Source organism: Dama dama, chromosome 5 (assembly GCF_033118175.1).
Source record: "Dama dama isolate Ldn47 chromosome 5, ASM3311817v1, whole genome shotgun sequence".
Classification (NCBI taxonomy): Eukaryota; Metazoa; Chordata; class Mammalia; order Artiodactyla; family Cervidae; genus Dama; species Dama dama.
Window position 1 is genome coordinate 116,987,673 of NC_083685.1, and position 12,328 is coordinate 117,000,000.

A 12,328-nucleotide genomic window follows, 5' to 3' on the forward strand; every position below is an offset into this window, starting at 1 on the left:
AGATATGCAGATGACACCACCCTTATGGCAGAAAGTGAAGAGGAACTAAAAAGCCTCTTCATGAAAGTGAAGGAGAAGAGTGAAAAAATTGGCTTAAAGCTTAACATTCAGAAAACTAAGATCATGGCGTCTGGTCCCATCACTTAATGGAAAATAGATAGGGAAACAGTGGAAACAGTGTCAGACTTTATTTTTGGGGCTCCAGAATCACTGCAGATGGTGATTGCAGCCATGAAATTAAAAGACACTTACTCCTTGGAAGCAAAGTTATGACCAACCTAGATAGCATATTAAAAAGCAGAGACTTTACTTTGCCAACAAAGGTCCGTCTAGTCAAGGCTATGGTTTTTCCAGTGGTCATGTATGGATGTGAGAGCTGGACTGTGAAGAAAGCTGAGCGCCGAAGAATTGATGCTTTTGAACTGTGGTGTTAGAGAAGACTCTTGAGAGTCCCTTGGACTGCAAGGAGATCCAGCCAGTCCATCCTGAAGGAGATCAGTTCTGGGTGTTCATTGGAAGGACTGATGTTGAAGCTGAAACTCCAATACTTTGGCCACGTCATGCGAAGAGTTGACTCATTGGGAAAGACCCTGATGCTGGGAGGGATTGGGGGCAGGAGGAGAAGGGGACGACAGAGGATGAGATAGCTGGATGGCATCACCTACTCAATGGACATGTATTTGATTAAACTCCAGGAGTTGGTGATGGACAGGGAGGCCTGGCGAGCTGTGATTCATGGGGTTGCAAAGAGTCGGACACCACTGAGCAACTGAACTGAATGACATATGGTGTTCAATATCTTCTTCATATGCTTATTTGCTTCTATAGTGAGGTGTCTGTTCAGGTCTTTTGCCCCTGTTTTAATTTTTTTTTTCTTGTCATTGAGTTTGTATACTTTGGATATTTTTAAATTTTTAAATATTTCTACCAGTATGAAGCTTGGCTTCTCATTTTCTTAGTAATGTCTTTCACAGAGCAGACATTATCAATTTTAATGAAGTCTAGATCATCAGTTATTTCTTTCATGAATCATGCCTTTGGGACTGTTTCTGAAATCTTATCACCATACTCAAGGTTATCTAGATTTTCCACATGATATTCCAGGAGTTTTAACACTTTTGCACATTACATTTAACTCTGTAACCCATTTTGAGTTAATTTTTTGTGAAGGATGTAAGGTCTATGTCTAAATTTATTCTTTGAATTATGGATGTCCAGTTGTCTAAAGATCATGTCTTGAAAAGACTTAATCTTTTCTCCATTGTGTTGCTTTTGCTCCTTTGGCTAGATTTATGTGGGTCTGTTCTGGGCTTTCTATTCTATTGCATTGATTTCTTTGTCTATTCTTTCATCAGTACTACACTGTCTTGATTACTGTAGCTTTGTAGTATGTCTTGGAAATTCAGTAGTGTCAGTCCTCCATCTTTGTTCTTCTCCTTCAAATATCAGGTTGGCTATTCTGGGTCTTTTGCCTCTCCACGTTAATGATAGAATCAAGGTCAACAAAATAAATTACTGGGATTTAATTGGGTTTGTAGTAAGTCTATTAGTTTCAGGAGAATTGACATTTTTATAGTTTTGATTCTGTGCATTCATGAATGTGGAGTTTCTCTCCATTTATTTTAGATCTTCTTTGACCTCTTTCATCAAGAGGTTTTGTAGTCTTCCTCATAGATCTTCTGTACATTTTGTTAGAATTATACCTAAGTATTTCACTTTTTAAATCCACAATTTTATAACTTCAACATCCTTGCCATATCTGAGGCTGGTCTGATGCATGTACTATCTCCTTGTACTGGGTTGTTTTGTTTGTTTAAGTGTGCCTTGTAAGTTTCTGCTCAAAGGTGAACTTAGTATACTGGATAAAATTAACTGCAGTAAATAGTAATGTAATTTTAATGTGGGAGTAGGGTGGGCAGCATCTTTAGTCCTTTGATTTTGGTGAGCTTGTGCCCCTGGACTGTGAACTTTGCAAGTGCCTCTGAGTTATTGTGTTCCATTGATTTTGTGTCCATTTCTTTTGCCAATACCACCTGCTTTCTAGATTGCAGTAACTTTACTTTAGTCTTGAAGTTAGGTACTGCGAGAGTCCAAACATTGATTTGATTGTTCAGAATTAGTCTATCCTAGCCCCTTTATTTTTATGTAAAAATTTAAAGTCAGCTTTTTGATTTCTACAAAAATAATTGCCCACTGGATTTTCATTTGGATTACTTTTAATCTATAGATCAGTTTGATACTTAGCATCATAAAATCTTATGATCCACGAACATAGTATATCTCTTCATTTAGGTCATCAATTTCTTTCATCAATGTTTTGTAGTTTTTAGCATACAAATATTATACATATTTTGTTAGATTTATTCCTGATTTCATGTTTTTAACGGTGCTATTTTAATGTTACTGGTTTAATTTTTTTTATTTTCCACATATTCATTGCTGGAATATAGAAAGACACCTGCTTCTTGTATATGGACTCTGTAACCTTTGAGTTTGCCTAACTCACCTTTTTTTTTGCTAGTGGCTTTTTTTTTGGTAGATTTTTCAAAATTTTTTACCGAGGTAGTCATGCTATCTGGTACATGACCCTGTGCTAGTTATTACTCTTCTCTTGGCCTGTTTCCTGCTTGATATATGGACTTGTTATGAGACTATTACTGAGTAATGGAGTGATATAAGTTAAAAGGACTTTTGGGATAATTTTAGCCAAAACTCCTTTGTTTATGAAGTATGTAAAAGCCCATTGATTTTAAGTTTATCACTGTGCTGTGTTTTGTTTCTCTGAGTACTTTTTAAGAATAAGCTTTTAATAACATATTAAACTGGAAAATTCACAGATTTTATCAAAAGCCTTTAGCATGATAATTCACTGAATTATATGTACAGTTCAGTGAATTATCATGCTAAATGCTTTTGATTTATAAGTTTTATTTGTGGTCATTTATGCAACTTGAAAAATTAGAAGGCAGTTCTGTAGAACAGGTATGGCCTTTGGCTAAAGAATTTCTTTATTAACTTGGACTTTAATATTTCATAATCATCTGTACTAAATATAAGACTTAGTGAAGACTGAAACTTTTATTGAATCATAATTGCTCCTAACATTACTTTAGTGTCCATATACTTGATATCCTTGTGCTTTCTCAGTGCAACTTTTGAATGCTTAATTACCAGGTATCTAGCATAATTGAATTTTTTCCTGTGACATTAGCAGTTTTCTGCCCATATCTCTATCACGTTATTTTAGTAATTTTTACTCTGAAGCAGGACAAAGTGAGTAGTAGGAAAAAGAAAGATAGAAAATGAAGACTGGATAGTTTGGGGTGCCAGTAGATCCTACCTTGCATGCGTGCCAGCTTGCTTCAGTCATGTCCCACTCTTTGCAATCCTGTTGACTATAGCCTGTGAGGCTCCTCTGTCCATGGGAATCTCCAGGAAAGAATGGAGTGGGTTGCCATGCCCTTTTCCAGGGGATCTTCCCAACCCAGGGATAGAACCCGTGTCTCTTCCATCTCCTGCATTGGCAGGTGGTTTCTTTACCACTAGTACCACCTGGCAAGCCCCAGATACCATCTTACATGCTTGGTATATTGGATTTCAAATTTTTTACTTCCTTACTGGTTATAAAATTATTCATCCATTCCTTTTACTGTGTAGCTTTTTAGTATTTCCCACTGAAATGGGCCAAGTGTATTTCCATGCTCCACTGATGTCTTACTTGGACTTGGGCCAGTAAAGTGTTAGTGAACAGAGGTCTTAAATACCCTCTTCTGATTTAACTTGGTCTCTTGCAGCCCTGTGATCTTCCATGGGAAGAGTATGCCCCACGTATTCACTGAAACATATTTTTATAGTTTTTTCTCTATAGCTACAATGAGTTCAAGCACAATTTATAGGGCAGAGAAGATAGAGGGAAAATATTTTTAAGCAGAAAAGTAAACTAGGACATCCATACTGGACTAATTGCAGTATTATTCCTTAAGGAGTATTATTAGATTCTAAAATTATCAGCCAAGATTTAACATTGGAAAATTTCAAGTGAAAAGAAGTATTTCACGAAATCAAATGCATCCTTCTAGATATATATATTTTGTGTGATTTTTCTTTAATTAGGGAATTATTACACTAATGATATACCTCTTTGTTTGTAAACATGTAAAATACTATACGTGCATGTGCACGTGCTCAATTGTGTCTCTTTGTGACCCCATGGAGTGTAGCCTGCCAGACTCCCTTGTCCATGGAATTTTCCAGGCAAGAATACTGGACTGAGTTACCATTTCCTACTCCAGGGGATCTTTCTGACCCAGGGATTGAACCTGCATCTCCTGCATTGGCAGACGGATTCTTTACCATTGAGCCACCTGGGAAGTATAAAATACTATAATTCCATATAAATTATGGTAAAATACTATAATTCCTTATAAATCAGTCTCATGTCTATTTATGAAAGCCCCTAAGTTAGAAATCTGTTAAGAAAGAGACTTGATAAATAGGTTTAGGAGATATAGTATTCATCTGATCACAGCTCCAGAGAGAAAGAGAAAAGAACCATTGGAAGAGAAGAATTAGTCAACATAGCGAAAGAAAGGACCTAGTGACTAATGAGAAATAAAAAGTTAAGACCTATTCTGGTAAAATTTCTGAAATCCAAAGATAAGGAATAAGTCCTAGATTTCTACCAACAGAAGTTTTGGGGAAAGATAAGAGTTATCTGGACTATGGTAATAATAGAAGAAATGAAGAGAACATGGCAGATTTGAATTCTATTTGAGATTGATAACCTACAGAATAGCTATTGCATTTGTTGCAAAGGGATGTGATGGGAAGAAATGATTACTAGGTTTTTGGTTTGAGTAAATACATAAGTACGTGGTAAATATCTATGTAATATTTTTTTTTTCTTTTTAGAGGTTGAGGTATCTGTTTTATTTATTTATTTTTTTTTCAGTGGGTTTTGTCATACATTGACATGAATCAGCCATGGATTTACATGTATTCCCCATCCCGATCCCCCCTCCCACCTCCCTCTCCACCCGATTCCTCTGGGTCTTCCCAGTGCACCAGGCCTGAGCACTTGTCTCACACATCCAACCTGGGCTGGTGAGCTGTTTCACTATGGATAATATACATGCTGTTCTCTCGAAACATCCCACCCTCGCCTTCTCCCACAGAGTTCAAAAGTCTGTTCTGTACTTCTGTGTCTCTTTTTCTGTTTTGCATATAGGGTTATCGTTACCATCTTTCTAAATTCCATATATATGTGTTAGTATGCTGTAATGTTCTTTATCTTTCTGGCTTACTTCACTCTGTATAATGGGCTCCAGTTTCATCCATCTCATTAGAACTGATTCAAATGAATTCTTTTTAATGGCTGAGTAATATTCCATGGTGTATATGTACCACAGCTTCCTTATCCATTCGTCTGTTGATGTGATGGGCATCTAGGTTGCTTCCATGTCCTGGCTATTATAAACAGTGCTGCATTGGGGTGCACGTGTCTCTTTCAGATCTGGTTTCCTCGGTGTGTATGCCCAGGAGTGGTATTGCTGGGTCATATGGCAGTTCTATTTCCAGTTTTTAAAGAAATCTCCACACTGTTCTCCATAGTGGCTGTACTAGTTTGCATTCCCACCAACAGTGTAAGAGGGTTCCCTTTTCTCCACACCCTCTCCAGCATTTATTGCTTGTAGACTTTTGGATAGCAGCCATCCTGACTGGCGTGTAATGGTACCTCATTGTGGTTTTGATTTGCATTTCTCTGATAATGAGTGATGTTGAGCATCTTTTCATGTGTTTGTTAGCCATCTGTATGTCTTCTTTGGAGAAATGTCTGTTTAGTTCTTTGGCCCATTTTTTGATTGGGTCATTTATTTTTCTGGAATCGAGCTGCAGGGGTTGCTTGTATATTTTTGAGATTAATCCTTTGTCTGTTTCTTCATTTGCTATTATTTTCTCCCAATCTGAGGGCTGTCTTTTCACCTTACTTATAGTTTCCTTTGTTGTGCAAAAGCTTTTAAGTTTCATTAGGTCCCATTTGTTTATATTTGCTTTTACTTCCAATATTCTGGGAGGAGGATCATAGAGGATCCTGCTGTGGTTTATGTCGGAGAGTGTTTTGCCTATGTTCTCCTCTAGGAGTTTTATAGTTTCTGGTCTTACATTTAGATCTTTAATCCATATTGAGTTTATTTTTGTGTATGGTGTTAGAAAGTGTTCTAGTTTCATTCTTTTACAAGTGGTTGACCAGTTTTCCCAGCACCACTTGTTAAAGAGGTTGTCTTTATGTAATATTTTTAATTGAGGTAATTTTAACCATTTTATTTTATACAATTCAGTGAACTTTAGTACATTTACAGTGTTGTACAAACATCACTGCTATATAATCCATCACCCTAAAAGGAAACCTGTACCTATTAAGCATTCAGTCCCCATTCCTATAGTCATTCTTGGAAACTACTAATCTGCTTTCTGTCTGAATTTGCTTTTTCTGAACATTTCAAATAAATGGAATCATACAACATGTAGCATTTTTTAGTCTGGCTTCTTTCACTTAGTATAATGTTTTCAAAGTTTTATCAGTGTTGTGGCATGAATCAAGCCTTCATTATTTTTATTGCTGAATAATATTCTATCATAATATGTCACATTTTCTTTATTGATTCACCAGTTAATGATGTTTGCGTTGTTTCAGTTTTGGGCTATTTTGAATAATGCTACTGTGAATGTCCTGGTTTTTTCTTGAAAACCTGTTTTCGTCGCCTTTGGGTATCCACTTAGAAGAGGGTTGGACTGTATTAGATGGTAATTCTGTGTCTTGACTTTTTGGGGAACTGCGAAAATGTTTTAGACAGCAGCTATAATGTCTCATATTTCCACCAGCAATGTATGAAGGTTCTAAGTTTTTCCACATCCTTACCAACATTTCCCTGTTGTTTTAACAGCCATTACATGGAGTGTGAAATGGTGCTGCATGTAATACTATGTGCTTTCCCCTCTTTCCCCTCAGTTTCATTGAGATATGATAGACAAATAAAAATTGTATATATTTAAGGTGTACGACATGATGTTTAATGAATATGTACATTGTGAAATGATTGCCACAATCAAGCTGATTAAGGTATCCATCACCTCACATGTTTACCCTTTTTGTGTGTATGTGTGAGAACATTTGAGATCTACTCTCTCCACATATTTTAAGTATACAATATATTATTATTTGCTGTAGTCACCATGGTGTACATTAGGTCTCCAGAACTTATTCATCTAATAACTGAAAGTTTTTACCCTTTGACCAACATCTCCCTTTTGCCTCTACCTCCTAGCCCCTGGCAACCACCATTCTTCTCTTTGCTGCTATGATTTTGACCTTATTTTTTTAGATTCCACATATAAGTGAGATTATGTGGAGATGTTTCTTTCTGTGTCTGGTTATTAGCATAATGTCCCCCAGGTTGTATGTTGTTGCAAGTGAAAGGAGTTCCTTCTTTTTTTTTTTTTTTTTAAGGCTGAATAGTATTCCTTGGAGAGAGAGAGAGAGAATGTGTGTGTGTGTAAAATCACATTTTCTTCATTCATCCATCCATCCTTTGACAGATGCTGAAGTTGTTTCTATATTGTGGCTACTTTGAATAATGCTGCAGTGAACATGGGAGTGCAGAGATCTCTTTGAGATAGTGATTATATTTCCTTTTGGTATATACTCAGAAGTAGGTTTGTTGGATCATATGATAGTTCTATTTTTAATTTTTGAGGACTCTCCGTTACTGTTGTTCATAATGGTTGTACCAATTTATATTCCCACCAACAATGTATAGGGGTTCCTTTTTCTCCACATCATTGCCAATACTTGTTAGCTTTTGACATTTTGATAATAACTGTCCTAACAGGTGTGAGGTGGTATCTCATTGTGATTTTGATTTTTGTGATTGATGATTGTTGATGTTGATTGCTTTTTCATGTGCCTGTTGGCTATTTGTATTTATTATTTGGAAAATATTTATTCACATCCTTTGCCCATTTTAAATTAGGTTTTGTTTTTGTTATTGAATATGGGTACCTTGCATATTTTTAGTATTAACCCCTTATCAGATATTTGGTTTGCAAATATTTTCTCCCATTCTGTAGGTTGCTTTTTCATTTTGTTGATGCTTTCCTTTGCTGTGCAGAAACTTTTTAGTTTGATATAGTTTCACTTGTTTTTATTGGTTGTAGTTTTGATGTCAAATCCAAAACAAAATCATTTTCAAGATGAATTTCATGGATTTTTCCTCCAAGGTTTTCTTCTAAGAACTTTATGATTTCAGGGCTTACATTTGTCTTTAACCCATTTTCCATTGATTTTTGTATGTGGGGTCAGACAAGGATCCAGTTTCACTTTTTGCATGTGATTATGCAGTTTTTCCAATACTGTTTATTGAAGAGACTGTCCTTTCCCCATTGTGTATTCTTGGCACCCTATCAAAGATTAGTTGACCACATATGCATGAATTTATTTCTAGATTCTCTATTCTCTTCCATTGATATATGTGTCTGTTTTTATGCTAGTACCAAGCTGTTTTACTACTGCTTTGTAATATAATTTGAAATGAGGAAGTGTCAGCTTTGTTCTTCTGGCTCAAAATTACTTGATTACATTAGCTGTTTGGAGCTTTTGTGAAAGATTGTGAAGGAATTTTAGGATTTTTTTTTTCTATTTCTGTGAAAAAATGTCATTGGAATTTTTATAGAGATTACATTGGGTCTGTAGATTAGTTTGGGTAGTAAGAACATTTTAATAATTATTACAGTCCATTAACACAGGAAATCTTTCCATTTATTTATATCTTTAATTTCTTCATGAATATCTTGTAGTTCTCCATGTACAGATCTTTTACTTTGGTTAAATATATTCCTAAGTATTTTAATCTGTTTGGTGTTAAGCATACTACTTTAAATTCTGTTCCTTATTGTTCTGTGTTCCCTCTGAGACTGTTTATTTTGCATGGTCTTTCTGACTTGCTTATTTCATGTTATGTTTCTTTGTTATTGTTAGTTAAGGGTCAGATACTATATATGAAAATGGTGGAAATAATCTGAGACCTATGATGATGTTAGCTTCCTCTGAGAAGATTTATGTTTGTTTCTGGCAGGCGCAAGCAATCTGAGATTGCCTTGATTAAATTTTGTGGTACACATTTGGAGCTGAGCTTCAGTCCTGTAAAGGCCAGTCTAGTTTTGGTTTATACTCACTCCTAGAATGTAGCCCTTTGGGGTTCCAAACAAAGTGTTGGAGTTTTACCAACTCCCTCTTAGAAACTTGGTTCTCCCAGCTTGTTCTCCCAGCTCTGTAAAACTGTCAGTGACTTCTTAGCCTTTCAGATGCCACTAAATGAAAAGTGACCCCCACATACCAGGTCTCAGTCTTCTTGTACTTCTTCATCATGCTGTTAACTCTCCAGTACCTTTAGGAAGATTTTAAAAACATACACAGTTGTAGTTTTCTTAGGGGAAAATTGGTCTGAAAGTGTGTGTAATCTGCCGTTACCAGAAGTAGAAGCCAAGAGCATATCCGTGGAAGTAAACAACATATCATTTACTCTTTTTTTAAATGTTTGGGCAGATTCAAAATTCACCATATAATGTTAGTCTTACCCACTTGTATTTTCATGTGCAGTCTTGGAGAAAGAGAATAAGAAATAGTTACAATGATCCTACCAGGAATTGCACAGATTGCATTGTCAAGCAGGTGAATATCTTCTTTCATGTTGGTCTTATCAGGGACAATTGAAGATTGTTGTTCTAATTATAACACTTGTTGTGTTGTACTATAATTATTATTTTTAAAAGATTTTTTTTGATGTGGACCATTTCAAAGTCCCCGTTGAATTTGTCATAACATTGCTTCTGTTTTATGTTCTGTTTTTTTGACCATGAGGCATGTGAGACCCCAGCTCCCTAACCAGGGATTGAACCTGCACCCCACCCCCTGCATTGGAGGTGAAGTCCCAACCACGCGCCCACCAGGGATGTCCCCTGTAATTATTGTTTATGTGACTATGTTGCTCATGAAACAGTGAACCCTTACGAGGAGGAATCCTATCTTATTCTTGTTCAATTTCTTAGTGCTAGACCTCAAAGTAAGTACCCAGTAATGGAGAAATGAACGAATGTGTTGGGAATACCTTATTTGTCTTTTCAGAGTGAAGAATCAGTATCAGTATACACTGTGCTGAGTCATCCAGAAAGGTCAGTTTTAATAGAGAAGAATTTTAGGAGATGAACCTCTTCTCACCAGCTCTTTTGTCCTATCTTCTCCTGTATCACAGGTGGCATCTCCACAGAAAGCGACTGTGCTTTTGAGCCAGACTACGCCGTCCCACCACTTCCCGTGAGTGAAGGTATGCAGCACATTCGGATTATGGAGGGCATGTCTCGCTCTCTTCCATCCTCCCCCTTACTCACACATCAGTCTATCAGTGTTCGGCTCCAACCTGTGAAGAAGTTAACTGGTAAGGACTTTACCTACGTTGAGTATGTTTAACAGGAAACCTAACAGTATGCACTCTAGATCATAGCAAATATGTTTATGTGCATCTCTAGGTTTTTCCTCTTTGGCCTTTCTAATGTCACTGACTCTTGGAAAGTAGAGCTCCCACTGATTTTAATTTAGGAAATTAGACGAGTGCTCCGTTTGACAGAGTGATGTATTTATTTTCTGAATGATCCATCTGTTGTGGACATATTTTTCCAGGCTTTCAGGAAATTTCTGGTTTTGCGAGAATATACTGTTGTTCTGATTGCATTTATCAGCTTGTTCATGTCAGATTACCAGATGGAGATATTGTAATTTTAGAATAATGAAAGCTTCATAGTTCAGTAAGGGTACATATTTTTTGTTTGAAATCTTGATTTGTATTTTTCATCCCTATTTTTAACAGCTAATTTAGATGTTTACTTCTCCATGGTACTCTCCACGTTTACCTCTCCAACTTCTTAAAATATTCACTATAGTATAGGTTGTGGATTGACTTTAACATGATCTCACAGTAGGTATTGTACAGCCAGATCAAGTTGTTAGGTATCAAGCTGTGCCTTTATTAAATGAAATTTTATCTCTTAGAACTTTTTCAGGAAAGAAGATTTAATATGTTAAGTGATACTTATGTGCAAAAGTATGTATGCCTGGGTCATTTTGTTAGATTTCCTTTAACATTATTAGTTTATATCCAGTATCAGTAAGTTGACTGGCATTGAATGGATTATGAGTGTATGGAGGCAAGAAATAAAGTCATTCCCAAAGGATATATTGACTTCCTCCTATGTGTCTGGCATTGAGTTAGACAATAGAGTTGATTATCAAACAACAGTACAAAAGAAAATAAAATGATGGGGGGAAATGAGATTTTCAGACTCTTCCGTCTATTTTGAATGAAACTTGTATTACAGTGTTTATAATTTTCATTAAAATGATAGCATTTATTCTGTAGACCTGCAGAGCATAAGTTATGCTCTTATATTGCTTATTTTTGTTTTAGTCATCTTCAAGTGTCTGACTCAAAGTCTGTTTTGATTCTTGGATTAGGTAAAAATCAATAAAATACCTTAATAACATTTTACTAAAATACTTATTCCTTCTGTTATCTAAAAATAGGAAAATTATATGTAATTGGTCTTGAATAAAAATTTCAATGCTTAGAAATTTCCCCTTTTTCTTACAGTTTAAGGTATTATTGATTACTGAAAATGCAAATATCCAAATCTGATGGCTGCCAAGTGATGTGCTTCATTTTACCTCACATATGGGAAGAAATAGCAAGAAAAATTGTTTCCTTATAGAACTTAGCTATATTGCCCAAGATTTTAGAGATACCACTTTCCTGTCCCATTTGACTACCCCAGTTTGAACTTCAGCTTAAATAAACAACCTTTAGGTAACCCAAAAGATAAGTACATATAATAACAAAGTCAACAACCTGCCCGAAAACAGAGAGGTGATAGAGGGAAGCAGCAGTAAGTATACTTGGTTTAATTACATGTATGAACTATTCAGGTTTAATATTATGGTACTTGAAAGGTAAGTATCCTCTCAGATAATTTTGTTTTATTCACTGAAGAGATTTTCAAAGCCCTAAGAGTTTAAAGTTTGAAATGCATTTTAAAATATCTGCACAAAAGAAATCTATCTCCTGAAAGAGGATGCCGTGAAAACTTTTCTGTGACAAATTTTCTGCCAAGTGAATTAGGTGATAAAAATCTTTTGGTTTAACCCAGAATGAAATTACTTTGGAATTTAAATTTAAAATATTATTTAGTAGATTACTCATCAGTTATCTTTCCTTTCCTAATT

At 35.7% G+C, this 12,328-nt stretch overlaps 1 protein-coding gene across 3 annotated transcripts in view; it reads left to right on the forward strand.

The window, feature by feature from the left end:
• The window catches only part of TANC2 (tetratricopeptide repeat, ankyrin repeat and coiled-coil containing 2), a 386,861-nt gene that overhangs the window by 141,418 nt on the left and 233,115 nt on the right, over window positions 1–12,328 (forward strand). For 2 of the 3 annotated variants that reach the window (XM_061144314.1, XM_061144315.1), the window contains exon 4: window positions 10,308–10,490. In XM_061144314.1, the coding sequence (XP_061000297.1) occupies window positions 10,308–10,490 (183 nt within the window). The remainder of the gene's footprint in view (window positions 1–10,307; window positions 10,491–12,328) is intronic. The other variant, XM_061144317.1, reaches the window with a different exon arrangement.